Source organism: Malaclemys terrapin, chromosome 7 (genome assembly GCF_027887155.1).
Source record: "Malaclemys terrapin pileata isolate rMalTer1 chromosome 7, rMalTer1.hap1, whole genome shotgun sequence".
NCBI classification, from domain to species: Eukaryota; Metazoa; Chordata; order Testudines; family Emydidae; genus Malaclemys; species Malaclemys terrapin.
In genome coordinates this window covers 79,937,443-79,957,316 of record NC_071511.1, presented here as the reverse complement: position 1 = coordinate 79,957,316, position 19,874 = coordinate 79,937,443, and the positions used below count along the sequence as shown (strand labels likewise).

At 42.0% G+C, this 19,874-nt stretch overlaps 1 protein-coding gene across 3 annotated transcripts in view; it reads left to right on the top strand.

The window, feature by feature from the left end:
* RTKN2 (rhotekin 2) overlaps window positions 1-15,173 on the top strand; it is a 100,578-nt gene extending 85,405 nt beyond the window's left edge. For 2 of the 3 annotated variants that reach the window (XM_054033340.1, XM_054033339.1), the window contains exons 10-12: window positions 4,591-4,756; window positions 7,245-7,352; window positions 10,303-15,173. In XM_054033340.1, coding sequence (XP_053889315.1) covers window positions 4,591-4,756; window positions 7,245-7,352; window positions 10,303-10,868 — 840 coding nt within the window. In that variant the 3' untranslated portion in view covers window positions 10,869-15,173. The remainder of the gene's footprint in view (window positions 1-4,590; window positions 4,757-7,244; window positions 7,353-10,302) is intronic. The other variant, XM_054033341.1, reaches the window with a different exon arrangement.
* Window positions 15,174-19,874: the final 4,701 nt, after the last annotated feature.

The window sequence follows — 19,874 nt, the reverse complement described above, 5'->3', positions numbered from 1 at the left end:
CTCCAGGCCTTCCCAACTACCACGGTGAGGTCGTGCCTTACCCTGCTGGGTCACATGGCTTCCTGCACGTACGTAACCAGGCATGCCAGACTTCGGCTTCACCCACTCCAGACCTGGGTGTCATCAATATACCGTCCACATCGGGACAGCCTGAACATGGTGGTCACGGTCCCGAACTCGGTCCTGACCTCCCTCACCTGGTGGCTAGATCACAATGTGGTCTGCGAAGGGATGCCATTTCACGCCCCACAACCCTCTCTGCATCTGGTCACAGACGCTTCATCTCTGGGTTGGGGCGCCCATCTCAACGAACACCATACCCAGGGCCTGTGGACTGCACCCCAGTTAGCCCTGCACATCAATGTTCGGGAGCTGATGGCGGTGCGCCTGGCGTGCCAGGCATTTCTCAATCAACTACGTGGCCCTTGTGTGTTAGTTCTCATCGACAACACCACGGCCATGTTTTACATCGACAAGCAAGGAGGAGCACGTTCGTCAGTTCTATGCCAAGAGGCCATTCGCCTGTGGGACTTCTGCATCGCCCACTCAATCCATCTCACGGCATCGTTCCTCCCTGGAGTCCAGAACACTCTAGCGGACCGACTCAGCAGGTCCTTCCAGACGCACGAGTGGTCTATCCGTCCGGACATCATACATTCCATCTTCCGGAGGTGGGGGTTTCCCCAGATAGACCTGTTTGCATCTCGAGACAACAGGAAGTGCCACGTGTTCTGCTCCCTACAAGGTCGAGCTCCGGGCTCCCTCTCGGATGCGTTTCTCCTTCCCTGGAAAGACCACCTGTTTTATGCCTTCCCTCCGTTTCCTCTGGTCCACAAGGTACTGCTCAAATTGCGCAGAGACCAGGCACAGGTAATTCTGATCGCTCCAGCGTGGCCGAGACAACATTGGTACACCACACTGTTGGAACTCTTGGTTCAAACACCGATCCCGCTTCCATTATGTCCGGATCTCATTTCTCAGGACGGCTGCGTCACCCCGACCTGCAATCACTCCACCTCACAGCGTGGCTGCTCCATGGTTCACCCAGGCAGAGCGGCAATGCTCGTACTCTGTCCAACAGATTCTGCTGAGCAGTAGGAAGCCCTCAACACGGACTACGTACCTGGCCAAGTGGAAACGGTTCTCATGTTGGTGCGAACAACGAGCCACGCCCCCGTTGCAGGCACCTATTCCTCTCATATTGGAATATCTCCTCTCCCTAAAACAGCAAGGGTTGGCGATATCTTCAATTAGAGTTCACCTGGCTGCTATATCAGCCTTTCACCCAGGGGAATTCACGTCCTCGGTATTCTCTAACCCGATGGTCGTTAGATTCCTCAAGGGCTTAGACCGGACGTACCCACAACAGCGTCAGCCCGTCCCGACGTGGGACCTTAATCTGGTTCTCTCCAGACTGACATGTCCTCCATTTGAACCACTAGCCACCTGTTCACTTTTGTATCTATCCTGGAAGACAGCCTTCCTCGTAGCCATTACCTCAGCAAGGCGCGTTTCTGAACTCAGGGCGCTTACATCCGAGCCCCCTTATACAGTTTTCCATAAGGATAAAGTGCAGCTTCGTCCACATCCTGCCTTTCTCCCTAAGGTGGTTTCTCCATTTCATATCAACCAGGACATATTTCTCCCGGTCTTTTATCCCAAACCACATGCCACTCGCCAGGATCAACGTTTGCATTCCCTGGACGTACGAAGGGCCCTGGCCTTCTATATTGACCGCACAAAGCACTTTAGAAAGACGACGCAACTCTTCGTTGCAGTGGCCGACCGAATGAAAGGCTCACCGGTCTCCTCACAACGCCTATCCTCCTGGATTACGTCTTGCATCCGGACTTGCTATGACCTGGCAGGCGTCTCAGCACCGCACCTCACCGCTCACTCCACGAGGGCCCAAGCCTCCTCGACTGCTTTCCTGGCACATGTTCCGATACAGGACATTTGTAGAGCGGCGATTTGGTCATCAGTCCACACGTTTACAGCTCACTATGCACTAGTGCAGCAGTCCAGAGACGATGCTGCATTCGGGTCAGCGGTTTTGCACACAGCAATGTCTCACTCCGACCCCACCACCTAAGTTGGGCTTGGGAGTCACCTAATGGAATGGATATGAGCAAGCACTCGAAGAAGAAAAGACGGTTACTCACCGTTGTAACTGTTGTTCTTCGAGATGTGTTGCTCATATCCATTCCAAACCCGCCCCCCGTCCCCACTGTCGGAGTAGCCGGCAAGAAGGAACTGAGGGGGCGCCGGGTCGGCTGGGGTATATATTCAGCGCCATGAAGGCGCCACTCTAGGGGGCTCCACAGCCGACCCGCCGGTGTTGCTAGGGTAGAAAATCTTCCGACGATCGTGCACGCGGCGCGCACACACCTAATGGAATGGATATGAGCAACACATCTCGAAGAACAACAGTTACAACGGTGAGTAACCGTCTTTTTCTCTTCCTTACATTTCTCCACCCCTTCAAGAATGCATCATGCATACTTGGAGCACAAAACTGTCCCCAACAGGAGCAATACCAACTCCTCAGGACTGCCTACACGAGAAACACTGAACTCAACCAGCATGATGGTCCTGGCCTTTACAAGGGCTGTAGCATAATTTGTTCAATAATTTTAACATTGTGGAAGGTAGGAACACTGTTGTATTATAACATGGTGCCTTATGGTACATTTTTGTATTTGTTTTTGGTGAAGATGTGCATGTAGTGTAATGCATCACTGGTAGGTAAACTGATCAGCTCATTACTCTAGTGGCATTTTGTATCACTACTTAAATACTCAAGTGTGAGGTATAGATTGTTGCTTGAGAATTTATCTCCTTAGAATAACAACATATTTGTGGAATAAACCTTGCAGCAAACATCATATAATAAACTTATATAGGGTATGCTTGAAGTTTTTGCCTGTCAAATGTTAATCTGTTTTATTTAATTTTTTGCCAGTATCTATGGTTACCTGAGTTAATGGGATGTTCAGCACTTATGGATGAATTACTTCATCTCCTATTTTTAGACAGAAGAATTTAAATGAGCAAATCCATCAGATATGCTGCAAACAGCTGTGTTAGTATTTCAAATGGTTACCTCAGTAATGCATTTAAAAATCTGGGGAATGTTCTACAGAACAATCTTTGTTTTTCAGACTATCAGCACTAGGATTATTCCTATAGGACAAAATATATAACTTAATTTCTATAGTTCTACATTTGAAATCTGTAACTGGTGTTTAGCATTAGTTTGAAATGGGTTGCAGGGAGGGGAGTTCAATCAGTTTGAAGTGAAAGAAGTTTAAAGGAGAAAGTAATGTCTCATTTCAGTGTAATCTAGATTTTTGCTTGTAAATGAAGTATGGTTAATGGCTATATTTTATTTCATGCAATGAGTGTGGGTACTGCAAAGCATCATTATTGTCAAAGTGTGTGTTAGAATATTTTACTCTGTACCTTACAAGTTTTTTAGTCTCTTAAAATATTTTGGTATCTTACATTAGAAAAAATACTTATGATGACCTAACCTCTATTTTTAATCAGATTGCAACAAGTGCTATTTTGCACTGTAGTAACATCATATCAGGGAACCCACATATGATTAAAATACCATTAGGTCCAGTATATATTTTGAAACTGTTTTAACCATGTCCCTGAACAGTGCAAAACCTTGGGCTGAGTAGTGCTGCAGCATAGTTCAAGAACACTATTAAAACAGCAAAGTTCTTTCCATACTGTTGGCTAGAACCTTGTTTTAGTTTATGCTATGGGACAATAATATTTTAATTGGATCTAGCCAGAACTCACTAAATACGGCTGTTACATACTCAAATATTTAATTTAAAGGAGCAGATGGATTTTTGGCATGAGGGTAAAATGTAAGACTTATAGTACTCAGAAGTTTGAATTTTTGAATATTGGAAATTTGTTCCATTAGATCTGTGTGGGTAACTTTCTATAAATGTCCCTTTCAACTTGGACTGGATAGTTTCCTTTTCCAAATTCCTATAACTATGGTATTTGACAAATGCCTTGATTTTCTGAAACTAAACTAAAATAGTTCCAGTTGAGAATGCACAACTGCAGCCAAAAGAAACATCTTCCATTGCTGTTGTCCGAAAACTAAATACCATCTATAGAAATATGACCAGAATAATAATTGAGAAACACAATAACTTACTGTCTCTATTAAGTTATCAACTGAACTGTACTGAGGAAGGGTGAGCCACAGCAGGATGAACTGTTTAAGGAACAAATAACTTATAATATGTTTCCGTGGTGTATCTCTTAACATATACTGCATCAACTCAGCTTTATTGTCTTATCTTTTATATTGGTTACCTTTTCTTTTAATAATTATGTAAGAAATTAATTTGTATTGTCAGTTATTCTGTTTACCTTTTCATAAGTCCTCCCTCCACCCCCAAAAAAAAACAAAACCAAAAAAAAAAAAACCCCACCACCAAACAAACTAAACCTACACTGGATAAATACCCTAATTTGTATCTGCCTGTGATGAACTGAAGATTTATGATTGGGTGGAGCAATAACTGATTACCAGAGTCTCAATATTGTGACTCATAGGAAACCAGAATCCGTGCTGTGGATAAGGGCACCGAGAAAAGAATTAATAACTTTACTGTTATCAACCCTGTGGATGGAGAGGCTGTGACTCAACTTTTTGCAGCTGACAGCAGGGAAGAACTTCATAAGTGGATGGAAGCTTTCTGGCAGCATTTCTACGATCTTAGTAAGTATGCAGTTTTGGCAGCATGTCCTTTTAGTGGTGTAGCTATGTAACATCAAAAGAAATGTTGAACAATGTGAACTGAAATTACATAATAATCTGTCACCTGTAATGAGAACAAAAATGTTCTCCATGAACACAGTAGGTAGTGTGTTCTCTGCCACTGAAAAATAGAGGTATTTTACTGAACCATAGTCAATTCCTCAGGGCTCTATGATTTTTAAATCATCCTATAAATGCCAATAAGCCCAGAAACATACAGTCTGAATTTTCTCAGGAAATCAAAATAGACGTAGACTTCTTGTGTTTTCTGTGTGTATGTTTTAGAAGAGATTGGTCTGTTTAGCAATTTAACTAGGTTATCTTTCAAAGGCCTGCTGGAGTCTCACCATTCTTCCCTCATCTGTAGTAGTAAAATATAGTTACTTATTTTATAGAATCCTGACATCATTTGAGAAAAATAGAAACCTTTGGGTATGAAGCATTAGAGGGAACCTGAGGATGCTGAGCTGATGGTTGACCTTTGAAATTTATTGAAAACTTGTTTTGGATCAAAATTGGATTAACTATTGCAAAGAGAAAAGGTACATAATGACTTAGGCCCAACTATGTAGGATTATGGCACCCATGATTCAGCTTTTGCTCAGATAGCACTCTGGGTGAAGGAGTTGTCAGTCTTATAGAACTAAGCAGTCAGGGATGATTTGACTCCAGTGGTACCTCCTCCGTTTTGATACCCCCTCCTGACCATAAGGTTTTATACCTGGCATTTCCCACTCCCACCTGGCACATGACTGTTTGCTTAGGGCTAATAAAAAAGTAGGTGGGGCTTTACTGCTCAAGAGACAAATGAGATAATTGCCGCCTTGTTCCCTAGTCTTGTTTTTCCAGTGGTGAAATGTTTCAGTGTGTTCACTTTTAGATTTCTAGAGGAAGATCACTTACTGACATTGGCTAAACAGTGTGACTTCACTGTTCTTACTCTAGATAAAATATATGCTCTCTAGGTGTAGGACAGTGAAATCTCACTTGCCTTTTTAGTCTCTTTAAGTAATATATTGTGTTGCTTGTTTAAACTTAACTCCAAATATTAACAAGATGAAGAGTGCAGAGGGATTGGTTAATCTTAAGGTAGGTCTACGCATAAGTCAAGACACCTCCCCTGAGCGACGCAAGTTACAGCGACCTAAGCGCTCCACACAGGTGCTATGTTGGTGGGAGACGATCTCCTGCTGATGTAGTTTCCGCCTCTCGTGGAGGTGGAGTAATTATGCCGATGGAAGAGCGTTCTCCCATCAGCATAGAGCGTCTTCACCAGACGTGCTACAGTGGCGCAGCTGCACTGATGCTGTAGTGCTTCTAGTATAAAACTGCCCATAGTCTTCCCACTGCTATACCTTTAAATATAGCAAGTTAAATGCCTAAGTATATAAAGAATAGATACCATTTGATGGACTAAATAAAAAAAATTAGCTGGAGTCTGAAAATCATATTCTTCATCAGATCATGGGGAAACTGAGCCAGGTAGATACAGAGTATCAGTATTGAATTGGGAACCACATCAATAAAATCAAAGAACTGGGGTTTTAGAAACTGGGTATTGTTCTGTAGTTTGTATTTCTTCTTTTATATCTCTGTCTTGATTACAATAAGATATTCTATCAATTAGAAAAAACACAATGTAAAAACTAGAATATCCTCCTTATGTTAGATGGGAGGGGTGAAAGGACTATTTCTCCCTTGCCCCCCCCATTATAGATAACATTAGAATACCAGTGGATTTTCTGAGACAATTTCTTGTAGTATGGGAAAAACTAGGTCACTTGGCATTCAAATGCCTGTTGTTCCTTGGTGGTTCTAAAATTCTCTTAAAACTAACGTGGTCAGAAAAGAAATGGGAGTGACAGATTAGTTTGTAAAAAGCAATTTTACTTGCAGGGCCTATTTTCCTTAAGGTCAAAATCTATTAATAGAAACAGAGGTTTCCTTGGCTTTGGTTAACTGCTAAGAGGCTTTTCGTGCTCTGATAGCCAAGAAAATTATTAAAGTCAAAACTACCAAGAATAACCATGGTATAACAGTAGGTTTGCTGTATACTGGATTCTTATACTTTCAGATGAATAACTTGCATGAAGCTTCCTTGCTTTAAACTCTTCCCTTTTATCTTATATTTGAAGACATGTAAACACTTGTAGGCTTGTTTTTGAGGATTTTTGTGTGAATTATGGGGTTTTAGCCTTGCTGTCTGATAGTACTGCTGGGTTGATTAAATTGGAGCTCTTAGCTTAATATCTGTTTATAATCTTTGTGTTAAGGGTTAGGATGAAATTTCAGTTGAAAATACAGTATCTAGTGAGGACTGTTGCAACATTAAATATAGATACTGTCCAGATTTGCCTGTTATAGGTAGTTCACAAATGCAACTTAATGACTTCAAACTCTTTAAAAGGTGGAGTGTTTAAGTTCTAATCATTGTTCTCTTCCCTCTCAGGCCAGTGGAAACATTGTTGTGAAGAATTTATGAAAATTGAGATTACGTCACCACGGAAACCACCTTTGTTCTTGACAAAAGAGGCAACCTCAGTCTACCATGATATGAGTAAGTGGGATTTGTCTTTTCAAGCTGCAGGGTAACAGAAACAATGTTGTCTCTATTCAAATAGCTTCTGCTGTTGGTGTTAAAATGCTGAATTTTTCAAAGGCAATTCAGATAATATAATGGAGCACCATAATTGCACACCAAGGAGTTCATATTAAATATTTTTCTTAATAAGAGGACAAAAATATTGAACACATTTTCATACCTTGAACAAAAAAATTCAATATGAGCTGTAATTAAGGAGCCCTGAAAACATTTAGACAAAAAAGCTGTCGCTAGAAATAAACACTCACCATAGAAATAGTTCAAAATCCAGAGGATTAAAATGTAATGGTTTTAAATTGTCCAGACTATAGACCAATCATGCCTTTAACTAGTTGCATTCAATTACCTGTTTTTTCCAAGTTGTGTAAGATCTACTTAGAACTTATTGTATGGTTGCTGGCAACAACCTTGAAAAATAGACTTGTAAAAAATCTCTCTAAAATGTATTTGACCTGTACCAATGTTCAGACATCAATTTTTGCATAGTGAAATACAATGCAGAGGGATTATTTTAATAAAATATGTTATATAAATAGTTTTTTATAGACTAGAAGTAGGTCACTCTATTTTAATGGATCTGATGTGGTATTGGCTGAAAAACATTTTATAGGGATAAGTTTAAATGTCTGATTGCCTGCTGCTTGATCTCCTGTCTGAATTGCAAAAATGCTCAAATTGACATGTGGGTCATTGAGTAATAATGCATCCGTGCATTAATTTAACAGTCTAAAGAGTCATATTTGAACTATGAATGCAGAGCAGAAAAACACTAAATCACATAAGACATATGAGGGTATATATTAAGTTTTGTAGCATGGTGCTGCAGATATTTAGAGACATCACTGAGGAATTTTAAGTGTTTCCTGACCAATTATGGCATTCATAAATAAATACAAATCCATAATCTAGATGCTAAGAATTTGTTAAAGTTATTTATGTAGGATCTGTGTGTGATGGGTTGTCACCCTGGGGTGCAGTCTGGGAGCCGTGAGAAACCTTTGCACCCCTCTGACCGTTCAGTTGTACTGGCTCTGCCCACATTGCTTCCCGGATTGGGGACACAGCCAGCCTCACCCAGGCCCTGTTATCACCTAACACAACAGCAGGTGGTGTTACACACCCAAACTGAGCTACCTGAGAGTGCTTTACCTAAGCCACCCAAGTACAAACAGCAGACTCCAGCCACCTCCCCAGGCACACACCGTGCTCCCCTCCCCCACCCCGGGAGTATAAACCCAAAATTATATCGCCTTGCACTGCACAGGGATCTGTACAGTGTAAACTCATTAATATGTCTGCCCCTCCCTCAATGTGGAGAGGAATATGCACACTGGTGGTAACCAAGCTGAGATTTTTCCCCAGACACTTCACACAAAAAGCACACTGGTTTAGATTAAAATAGAAGCGCGTTTATTAACTACAAAAAGATAGATTTTATGTGATTATAAGTGATAGCAAACAGATCAAAGCAGATTACCTAATAAATAAACAAAACTGCAAACTAAGCCTAAGATATTAGAAAGATAGGATATGAATTAGCAAATTCTCACCCTGGCTGACTGGCTGATGATATAAGCAGGCTTGCAGATTCTTAAGGAACAAGCTGCATTTGCTTTACAGCTTGGGATCTCCGGCCCCATTCCAAGTCCTTTTCTTTAGGAGCTTCTCTCAGATGTTGAGTTGTGGGGGAGTGAAGAACAACAGATGATGTCGCTCCCTGACTTACATAGCTTTAGCATATGGCTGGAACCCTTTGGTTCAAAAAGATTTCCCAGCCCAGTTTGTGGGAAAAATACAGGCCCCCAAAATGGAGTCCAGAGTCTTGTGAGCTGGTCACATGCCCTTGCAGAGTCATAGCAGCCATTACTTACATATTGGCCGAAACGTTCACAGGAAGGCTCACTGGGTGAGGGATAAGTTTCTCCTAAGGGCTATTGTTCTTCCTAATTGCCCATTACCCTGAATGGGCTCTTCACAACCAGGTATTTAGATGGAAGCATCTTGCCTATTGAGTGTCACCCAGGTGGGACTACATGTGACATACAGATACATAATCAATATTCATAACTTCAGATAAAAAAAGATACATGCATACAAATAGGATAATCCTATTCAGCAAATCATAACTTTTCCAATGACACCTTACATGTCCCGTCTTGTACAAAATGCATCATAATTATGCCATAATCATATCATAATAATATCACTATGAAGAATATGGAGTGCAGTGTCACACTGTGATATCTTTATGCTCTTATTGATGTTTTAGAGACAGAGGTAGCACAAGTGATACTGATCTACAAACAGGGAAATCAACAAACTATGCATATATTCTGGCTGATGCACTGTAAATTACATTATGGGGGGAGGAGGAATTGGACTGAGCTATCTTCAAGAATTTACTGAAGAAAAAACCTTGAGTGTAAAAGTGTCCTTTGGAGGTAAAGGGGGGGGGGGGGGAGGACAAGAATATTTAATAGTTTTGACTTTTGCACACTTAAATATGTGAGATTTAGGGTTTTTTGCATTGATCTTTGTGCATAGATTCTGTACACCTTTGCTGAAATGAAATGTTTCAAGTAGTGTACAACAACATTATTATAGCTAGATCTATTTCTAGTAATGCATTGCATTTTTTATTTTTCCACAAGAATAAATAAAAATTAAACTGTGACCCCAGCTACTAAGCGCATGAGTCCTAGAAACCATGAAAAGCTTCTAGACCTTTTTCTGTAAATATGATCTTTTCCATTTCTAGACTGTTGTAGGTCTTAATGCTAGTCTAAGATTTGGGGCACATACTTTGCAGTTTTGTATTCAATCAATTAATAACCACACTCAGGGTGAGTAAAATATTTAGGAACCATTTTAATCAGAGTTCATCTAATTTCTTCTAAAATTGTAGGTATTGATTCTCCAGTGAAACATGAAGGTTTAACAGATATCATGCAAAGGAAAATTGAGGAGACTGATGGAGAGTTCCTGATTGGCCAGCAGAAGGAGTCTGTACCTTCTGTATGGGCCCCATTATTTGATGGTTCTCACCAGATGCTTGTCCAGAAAAATATTGTGTTTCCAGATGCAAATAGTGAGATAGTAAGTCCTAATGATGGCAAAGGAAAGAAAAGAAGAGCTCCACTTCCACCGTCTGATAAGCTACCATACAGCTCAAAAACTCAGATGAACACAGATCAGTTGGACAAGGAAAACTTGTGGAAGAAGCCTGCCATTGCACGTAGGACCTCTTCTTCTTTTGATGCCAAGTTATCTTCCATGATGCATCAGTTGCAGAGGCCCATTGCTGCTCCTCGCAAACTGGTTCCTTGCAGGAAAAGCAGCTCAATTGACAGTGAAAATCCCCTCTCTTCAGTTATTGAGACAGAGTCTGAAACCAAACCAGTGCCAGCTCCTAGACAGAAATCCATCAAAGAAATACTAGACCCTAGATCATGGTTGCAGTCACAAGTGTAACATTTAGTTTATGAAAGTGACCAACATATAAAGTTTACTAGTATTTGACAGTGACCTGAGTCTTTGATAAGAACTGGGCCATTACAACTATTTTTAATATATATAATTCTAAGCCCATACTTTGTATTGCAATCTCAGCCCAGCTTGTCACTGTCAAGATCTAAAGAATTTCTCTAGTGAAGTATAAAGGGTACTGTGGGTGGGTGGGTGGTAGAAGGGAACATCTCCAAGATGTTTAAACCTTTGTCCTTCTCCACACTACATGCAATATCTGAAATTTCTGTGCTACCCTTAAAGCATGGTCATGCTCTAAAAAGTAATTCCAAGGTTTGTTTCAGTGTCTCCATATCAGATGTGCTCAATTTATAAATTAAGAAGTTTTTGAACAACTCTGCCAGCTCAGTCAGAGATCTACGAGATTTTTTTCTGGCTCGTACTGTCAGAATTTTTTTTTTTTTTATTATTTTCATTGCCCTTAAGTCTATTGCCCTAGATTTTTTTTTTTATTCATACTTTTAGCTTGTCTTGTAAATTGCCTGCAATTTAACTTCTATTTATAGCCATCAACTTCTATTTCCTTTCTATTATATATTGACTTTTTTATTGCTGCTTTCACATCCCCCTTTAATCAGTTTTTTTAATTAAGTAAACTGTGTGTGTGTGTGTGTGTGTGAGAGAGAGAGAGAGAGACAGGAATTGTAGCAATTTGGGCATCTAGTAAAGTGTTTGTAAACTATCTAGTACTTTTTTTCACATTACTTTTGACATTCTTCTTAATCAATTTTGTTCATTTGCACTTAGGCAAACACTGCTTTTTATTTCAGTGATCAATTCATCTTTATCTGTCAGAATAAGGTCCAATATTTTTTTAAAAGAAATTTGCATCTAATTGGTAAACTCCAAGGTCACTTTAGTACTGGCAGGATGAGTCCTCCAGGATTTATTCCCCCAGGCTGTAATCCCCCATGGTAAGGTCATTTTTTTTCTCTTCAGGTTGTAAATGCTTACATCCTGTTTTCTAGTCTGATTTGGCCTGTAGCTTCCCTCATGATTATTTAATCTTGTGCTTTATGAATGAAAACATTGATGCATAAACATTCAAGAGCCTCTGCTTCCATGTTGTCAATTCTAAAACAGGGAATGTTGTCTTTGGTGTATAGCACCAACCCTCATCATCTTTCCAATATAGATTTAGCCAGTGACTAAGGGTATGTCTACACTTACCGTGGATTGACGCTGTGGCAATTGATCCACCGGGGGTCGATTTCGCAGGTCTAGTGTAGAGAGCGCAATAAGTCAACCTAAGCTACGTCGACTCCAGCTACGTTATTCATGTAGCTGGAGTTGCGTAACTTAAGTCAACTTCACTCTGTATCATAGACCTGCCCTAACTTTCCAATCTGTGAATCCTCCCATCAGGTTTCAGTAATAACTATGCAATCTCATTACTCCTATTCAGACTATTTTTACCAAACAAAGATTTTTCCTCATTCTTAGAGAGGCAGAATCTCCTTGTTATCAAGGACTCAATGGTGGGTCAGAATGACCTGCTTATCATAGAAGTGGGGTGGAAAAAGGAAGACAGATGGAGAGATTCTTAAAAAAATGCATAGGTATTTATTTCACCATCAGTTGGCTTTAGTCACATTTTCCTCATAAGTTTTCAGGTCTTTGACTGTGCTCCAAGCATGCCCAAAGTTGTTTCTCCCTCTTCCCCATATGAGGAATTTATAGTCTCTTTAAGGAGTCAAGTCCTGGCATGTGTGCCCAATGTCCCAAATCCAGTAGCTTCATTCCAGGTGCTTTTTTTTCTTCATTTTGATGGCACACTTTGACCTTAGAAATAAAGCTATTTCCAGGGAATAAAGTTGTAAACAAAATTTTTTGGTGCAGGAGAACAGCGGGGAGGGGATGGAAAATAACTTTAAACAATGTTTTCGGGGGCTTACTTATTAAGTTTTGTCCATAAAAGAGAACAAACATTTCAGTAATACACCTGAAACAAAGTTTTTGCAACATTACTATAGTTAAAAATCTAGATATGGAGAGGAAATGTTTATTTGTTCTTCTACATCAGGGGTAGGCAACCTCTGGCACGTGTGCCAAAGGTGGCACGTGAACTAATTTTCAGTGGCACTCTCACTGCCCAGGTCCTGGCCACTGGTCCGGGGGGCTCTGCATTTTAATTTAATTTTAAATGAAGCTTCTTAAACATTTTAAAAACCTTATTTACTTTACATACAACAATAGTTTAGTTATATATTATAGACTTATAGAAAGAGACATTTTAACATTTTTAGAAGGTATTACTGGCACGCGAAACCTTAAATTAGAGTGACTAAATGAAGACTCGGCACACCACTTCTGAAAGGTTGCTGACCCCTGTTCTACATTATGCATGGTTACATACTTGGTTACCAATACCGAAAAAGCTGCAAATTTCTCTTTATCATACATACACTTGCTAGAAATCTGACCTTCCTCTTTCTTCCCCCCTTGCTTTTTCTGAGTTTCACTTTTAAATGTCTTGATTGGTTAGAATTGTAACATGAATGTTTGTTTACTTTTATTGCTTTTTGGTTTTAATATGTTGTTCAATACCTCAAACGCTCCAATGGTCCTTTAAAAATGCACTTATATTGTATTTTTAATTTCAGCATTTTACTGAAGTTTGGTAAGGTACTTTTTAAGATTTTTCGTCAGTTTATTTCCCAATATGTGAATATATGGTACAAAATCCATGCTGAAGCTTTTATAACAGTAGTATTCTGGGTTGGAAAAATTGTAATCTGCTTTCTTGTTTATCTCTATCTTCCAAGTTGTTTGTTGAGGAGTAAAGCATGTAGCAGAGGGATAGTATTACTTAAGTTGTCTGATACATGAATGAATATAATGGAATTCTCTTAATTGGCACTTCCTGGTACTCAGAAGACTACGCCAGTTCATTAATCTTGTCAGTTATGAGACTCATAATACATTGTAATGATATTTGCTTTTATTTCATGACTTGAACTAAAGATAAGCAGTGTAGAAAGCATTAAAAAAACCCAAGTCTTATTTGATTAACATCCATAACTGAACAGTAAAGCAACATAAAATAAATAAAGGTCCACAAAAGAGGAAATTTTTTAGCTAATACAAATTCACACATTTATTTCTGTGACTAGGTTTACTAGACAGCACCAGACATGCAGCTTATCCGCAGTCATTGAAATTCATTATCCTGTATTTTTGGGCAGTCGAGCAGGGGTGCCATCTATCAGGGCGCCTGTTACAACTCATTTGAAAACACTTGAACCTTTGTGTTTTAACGTATTGCCAAAACATTTTGAATGTAGCACAATGAAAAGAGAAATGGGTGAGTTTTATGCATCTCATTTGTCACTTAATCATATTTGTATTCTCAGCACTAAGTATTTTTTTTCAGGACCTTTAGCTTCATGCTTAGGCTATGTCTACGCTATGACACAGCTGCAGCACGATAGAGTAGACATTTCCTACATCAACAGAAGGGGGTTTTCCATCATTGTAGGTAATCCACCTCTCCGAGAGGCAGTACCCTAGGTCAACAGAAGAATTCATCCATCCACCTAGCCATGTCTACACCAGGGGATTAGCTCAACCTAATTACGGTGCTCAGGGCTTAAGATTTTTCATAGCCCTGTGTGACATAGCAAGGTGTAGACCAGGCCTTAAAAATTAATCAGTTAGAGTTAAAGAACAACCTGGTACAGTTTTATGTTAATGCAATTTTTAAAAAGTGTGTGGTTGAGACCTTGAGGACGGGTGCTGGAAATAGTCCACAAGCCCTATATACTGTGATCTACAATTTAGATGTCAATGAATGCACAACCTTTCATTTTGTAGAAATTTAGTAAAAGTGTTTCTTTATTGTGATGCTTGAACCACTGGCTATGAGAAGATTAATACGGTAGTAATCTCTTGTACTGTACAGAATGTCCTAACTATTTTATGTGGTTTTTGTATGTAGGTGGAGCTAATTTTTGCAATTGTATCTTAGATGTTAGCTTAACATGTTTACATTTTTACTTGTATTGTGATTTAATTTCATCTATACTAATTGTTTTAATACTGAATAGGTATTTTATTTTGATTGAACATATTTGAAATTACTGCTTTAGTGTTCAGTTGATTTATAATCTAATGTAAACTGCTTTAATAGAAAAATACAGATTTGAAAATTAATGTATTGTGAAATGTTAGAGAAGGATCTTAATTGTTTGCTGCTAAAATGTGGATTGTTTGTAACTAGAACTGTACATCAAAGATAAAAACACATCTGCAATAAAAGGATTCTGTATTCTAATTTTCTTTAAACTGGACTATAATATGTAGTTTTAGGATTATAAAGAATGTGGCTCATGGCTTCTGTAAAATCAAAGAACTAATTTATGTTTAACTACCTCTTATTAGACAGAACAGAATGTATAGTCTGAGTGCATCCACCTAGGCTAGCACTAACAATAGTAAACATCTTGACCTCAATCTAGTAATCAGAAGAGATGATAAAAATATCCACTAGCTAATGTTAATTGCAGTACTAATACCCTGGTATATCCATTATGTAGATACTTATAAACTAAGTTGGACATCATAACCTGACATTCATCTTGTTTGTACAGGCATGTGCTAGTGCTATATTTCCCATGATGTCCTACTGCTTTCTTTATTCTGAGGGTATCCTGTAAATAACACTGAGCAAACAAAGATTTAAAATAAGTATGCTTCTGAACCTGGCCTTCGAGACTTGTTTGATGACTTTATTAGTGAACCACTGTCTTTATTAAAACTGTTACATTGTTTTCTTGGATGGAAAGTAAAAAATTACAGTTCTGTTCACTAAATGAAACCCTTCATGTAGCTCTGCTAATTTAAAGCAAAGTGCACTATGCAAATAGGGTGTACTTTTTTCCTATTATAAAAGAAATGTAAAACTGTTACAAGGAGTTAAATATTTTAAAATTAAAATGTCTGAGTGATTTGAGTTAATGGAGAAAAAAGCCCATCATTCTCTCTCTCTCTCTCTCTCTCTCTCATATGAAGAAGCAGTGTTTTCCAGAAATTGCCATATTTTTTCCCGAAATGACTTTATTTCCAGAATCGCTGATCAGAGGGTGGGTGGGGCATACAGGGTCACACCTCTAAGATTTCCTCTTGTAGACACCTGACTACTCCCCATAGCATAGGGCAGAGGTGATGCATGGGTGGGGCATGCAGGGTTATATGACCTCCCAGATTTCTGTCTGGAGACACCTGACTCCTCCCCAGGGTGCAAGGCAGAGGCTCGCTGCTGTTGAGACTTGCCACCAACTTCTCCCCTCCTCACACAGACCTTGGCTCAGCAAAACCACCACCAAGCTTCCCTTGGGCAGATAGGGCACTTGGCAGAGGGGCACCAGGCTCCCTCGCCACACTGCAGAGCAGACAACACTCACGCCTGTTCTCGCAGCATCCATAGCACTTCTCCACTGCTCACCTCCCCTACACACAGCTGCCTCCTGCCCCCTCCTTCCAGCACACAGCTGGCTCTAGGCTCTCAGTGCCCAGCATCTGTCCTCCACCTCCCCTGCACAGCTGGCTCCTGCCCCAGCACACAGCTGTCCTGGTTCTAGCCCTCAGGGCCTAGCATCTGTCCCCCATCCCCTGCACACAGCTGGCTCTAAAACTGACAATTTCCATTGTAAAAAGAAAATGTTAAGTGTCTATAAACATTGTAATGTAGGCTACTGCATTTTCGTGCTGTAAAGGATTCATATTGCTCATGTTTGTCAATACATGAATTTTTTGTATTAATGTAATACATATCCGAAATACCCAAAATATACAGCTTTGAAAATCCAAAATTCTTCAAGTGATTGTTCATGTCCATTCCAAGCAGATGTGTGCACACCGCGCACATGCCAGCCAGAAGATTTTCCCTTAGCAGCGTCCGTAGGGTCGGCCTGGGCGCCCCCTAGAGTGACGCCTCGGCGCCCAATATAGGGGCCTGGTGACCCCACAACCCCTCAGTTCCTTTTTACCACCAGTGATGGCTGGCTGGAACTTTGCTGCGCTCTTGCAGCAAGCCTAGCCGTGTCTCAGTTCGTGTATATAGTTCTGATTCTCAGTTTTATAGTTAGTGTTAGTGTAAGTTAGTTAGTTAGCAGTTGGGGGGGCTTCCCCCTCCCTCCAAACTCAACCCCTGTCCCCTCCTAGGGCATGCCCGGGTCCCCAGGGTTTAAACTCTGTGCGGTCTGCAGGAAGTTTATGCCGAAGAGTGACCCACACTCTTCCTGCTTGAGGTGCCTCAGAGAGAGCCACCAGAGAGACCGGTGCCATATCTGTAAGGGATTCCATCCCAGGACTCTCAAAGATAGAGAGCAGAGACTTAGAGTTCTCTTGATGGAGGTGGCCCTGCGGCCGCACGTGAACCCCGAACCCACCGACTCGGCACTGAGCACCTCATCTTTGGTGCTCAGTGCTCCAGCACCGCTAGTAAGAGAGAAGGCCCAATCTAAGGATTCCATGCCCCAGCATCGGAGAGACTCGGGACATAGGAAGTCGGCCTCCATGCAGCACCGCTCACCATCCCCGGTGCCCACAAAAAAGAGGAGGCTGATAAGGGGCCGGTCACCCCACCAGGACCTTAAAAGGCTGGCGGTGTCCACAAGTGTGGTTGGACAAGTTGCACCACTGGCACCTCCTCCCAAGGTCACGCTGACTCCTGCCCCGTTGGGGTCCAGTCAAGTCCGGACCGATCCAGGTCCCCGGACCATTGCGAGGATGTGCGCCTCCCATCGACGTTGGAGGCATTCGAGGCAGCTTCAGACCTGATGAGCCTGCCGGTGCCGGCCTCCCTGGGTAGGAGGGAAGAGCCGCCAGTAACTTCCCGACCCCCGATCCAATCAAGGGGCAAGCCGACCATGATGGCACCACAGACCCCGCCTCGCGCCGTTCCAGCACTGCTGGCGCAGAAGGAAGTGCCTCCCTGGCCTCGTGGTACCACTCGCCGGTGACCATGGGTACTGCCCCCCCTTAGTCTTCATACTCAGAGACCTTGGAGTCGGAAGGGGAATCCTATCGCTCCAGTAAATCAAGGAGCTGGCGGTCAGCTTCACAGAGAAGTCAACAACCTTACCCGGCACCATGGCAGCAGTAGTGGCAGCCGCCTTCCCAGTGGTCTTTCTGGACTCCCAGGGCGTATCATGAGACCCAAGAGTAGGTGCACGGTCCATGCTCCAGGTCCGCGTCGGTAGCTCCGGCGCAATAGCCTCTACCAGCGGCACCACCATCCGAGAGGGGTGTGCCACCTATTCAACAGGATCTGGCACTGCCTCGTCAGATGCCAGCACCGATGGGGGCCACGTCTTCGATGCCGCAGGCACCGCCCCGCACGCCTCATTCGGCGTCGACCCCGGTACCGGTCGTGGTGCCACTCCTTCCATCTGCACTGGCCACGCAGATGTCACAGGACCCACATTTTCTCCCATCCTCCTCCTCTGAACCACACCTCATAACACAAGGTGAACTGAATGACCTTGTCAGGGATTTGGAACTACCCAAGAGTAAGGCAGAGCTGTTGGGCTCCAGACTACAGCAGTGGAATCTCCTAGCAGGTGATGTTAGCGTTTCCATGTTCCGTGAAGGTCAAAAGGATCTTGTCCCATTCTTCTTCATGGAAGGTGATCTTGTAGCCTGCAACAACATTGATGGTGTGATGGCAGCCCTCAACATCGTTCACGATCCAGATGAGTGGAGACTGTTCGTTGATTCATCCAAGATGAGTCTTAAAGCTGTTTTACTGCATAATGGCAATGTTTTGCCATCAATTCCAGTTGGTCATGCAGTCCATATGAAGGAAACCTATGACAACATGAAACAACTTTTGAGGTGCATAAACTATGACCAACATCAGTGGCAGCTTTGTGGCGATTTGAAGGTTGTTGCTCTCTTGCTTGGTCTGCAGACTGGATACACAACGTACTGCTGTTTTCTCTGCGAATGGGATAGTCGTGCGAGAGATTCCCACTACATCAAGAAAGATTGGCCACTCCAACAGTCATTGGAGACTGGGAGGAAAAGTGTTCAGCATCCACTACTTGTTGAATCAAGGAAGATTTTGTTACCACCCTTACACATCAAGCTGGGTCTGATGAAGAACTTTGTCAAGGCCATTGACAAAACACAAGCAGCTTTCAAGTACCTCCATGGAAAATTTCCAAGGTTAAGTGAAGCTAAGATAAAGGAAGGTGTCTTTGTTGCTCCTCAGATTCGTGAACTTCTTTGAGATGATGGATTTGACCATGCACTGCGTGGCAAGGAAAAGACTGCATGGAAAGCCTTCCAGTTAGTGGCAATAAATTTTCTCGGAAACAACAAGGCAGACAACTACAGGTTGTTAGTGGAAAACCTCCTCAAGGCATACAAAAGCCTTGGTTCTTCTTCGAGTGCTTGCTCATATCCATTCCATTAGGTGTGTGCGCGCCGCGTGCACGATCGTCGGAAGATTTTCTACCCTAGCAACACCGGTGGGTCGGCTGTGGAGCCCCCTAGAGTGGCGCCTTCATGGCGCTGAATATATACCCCAGCCGACCCGGCGCCCCTCAGTTCCTTCTTACCGCCCCTGACGGTCGTTGGAACTGTGGAGCGCTGCTTAGCTGTTCTCCACTCTCCCTAGCTTAGTTTGTTGTATCACAGTTATAGTTATAGTTCTAGTGTTTATAGTTAAATAGTTAAATAGTTTAAAAGTTGTTCTAGTTGTTCTAAGTAGTTCAGGGGATTAAGGGGGTCGTCTCCCCCTTTCTCCCCCGGCCGCGGGGCCGGGCTCATGCCCAACGCTCCCGGCTTCAAGCAGTGCGCCTCCTGCGCTAAGCCTATGCCCACGAGCGACCCGCACGACTCCTGTCTGAAGTGCCTGGGAGAGTCCCATCAAACAGACAAGTGCAAGATCTGTAAGGCCTTCAGACCAAGGACCAAGAAGGAGCGGGACTTTCGGCTCCGGCAACT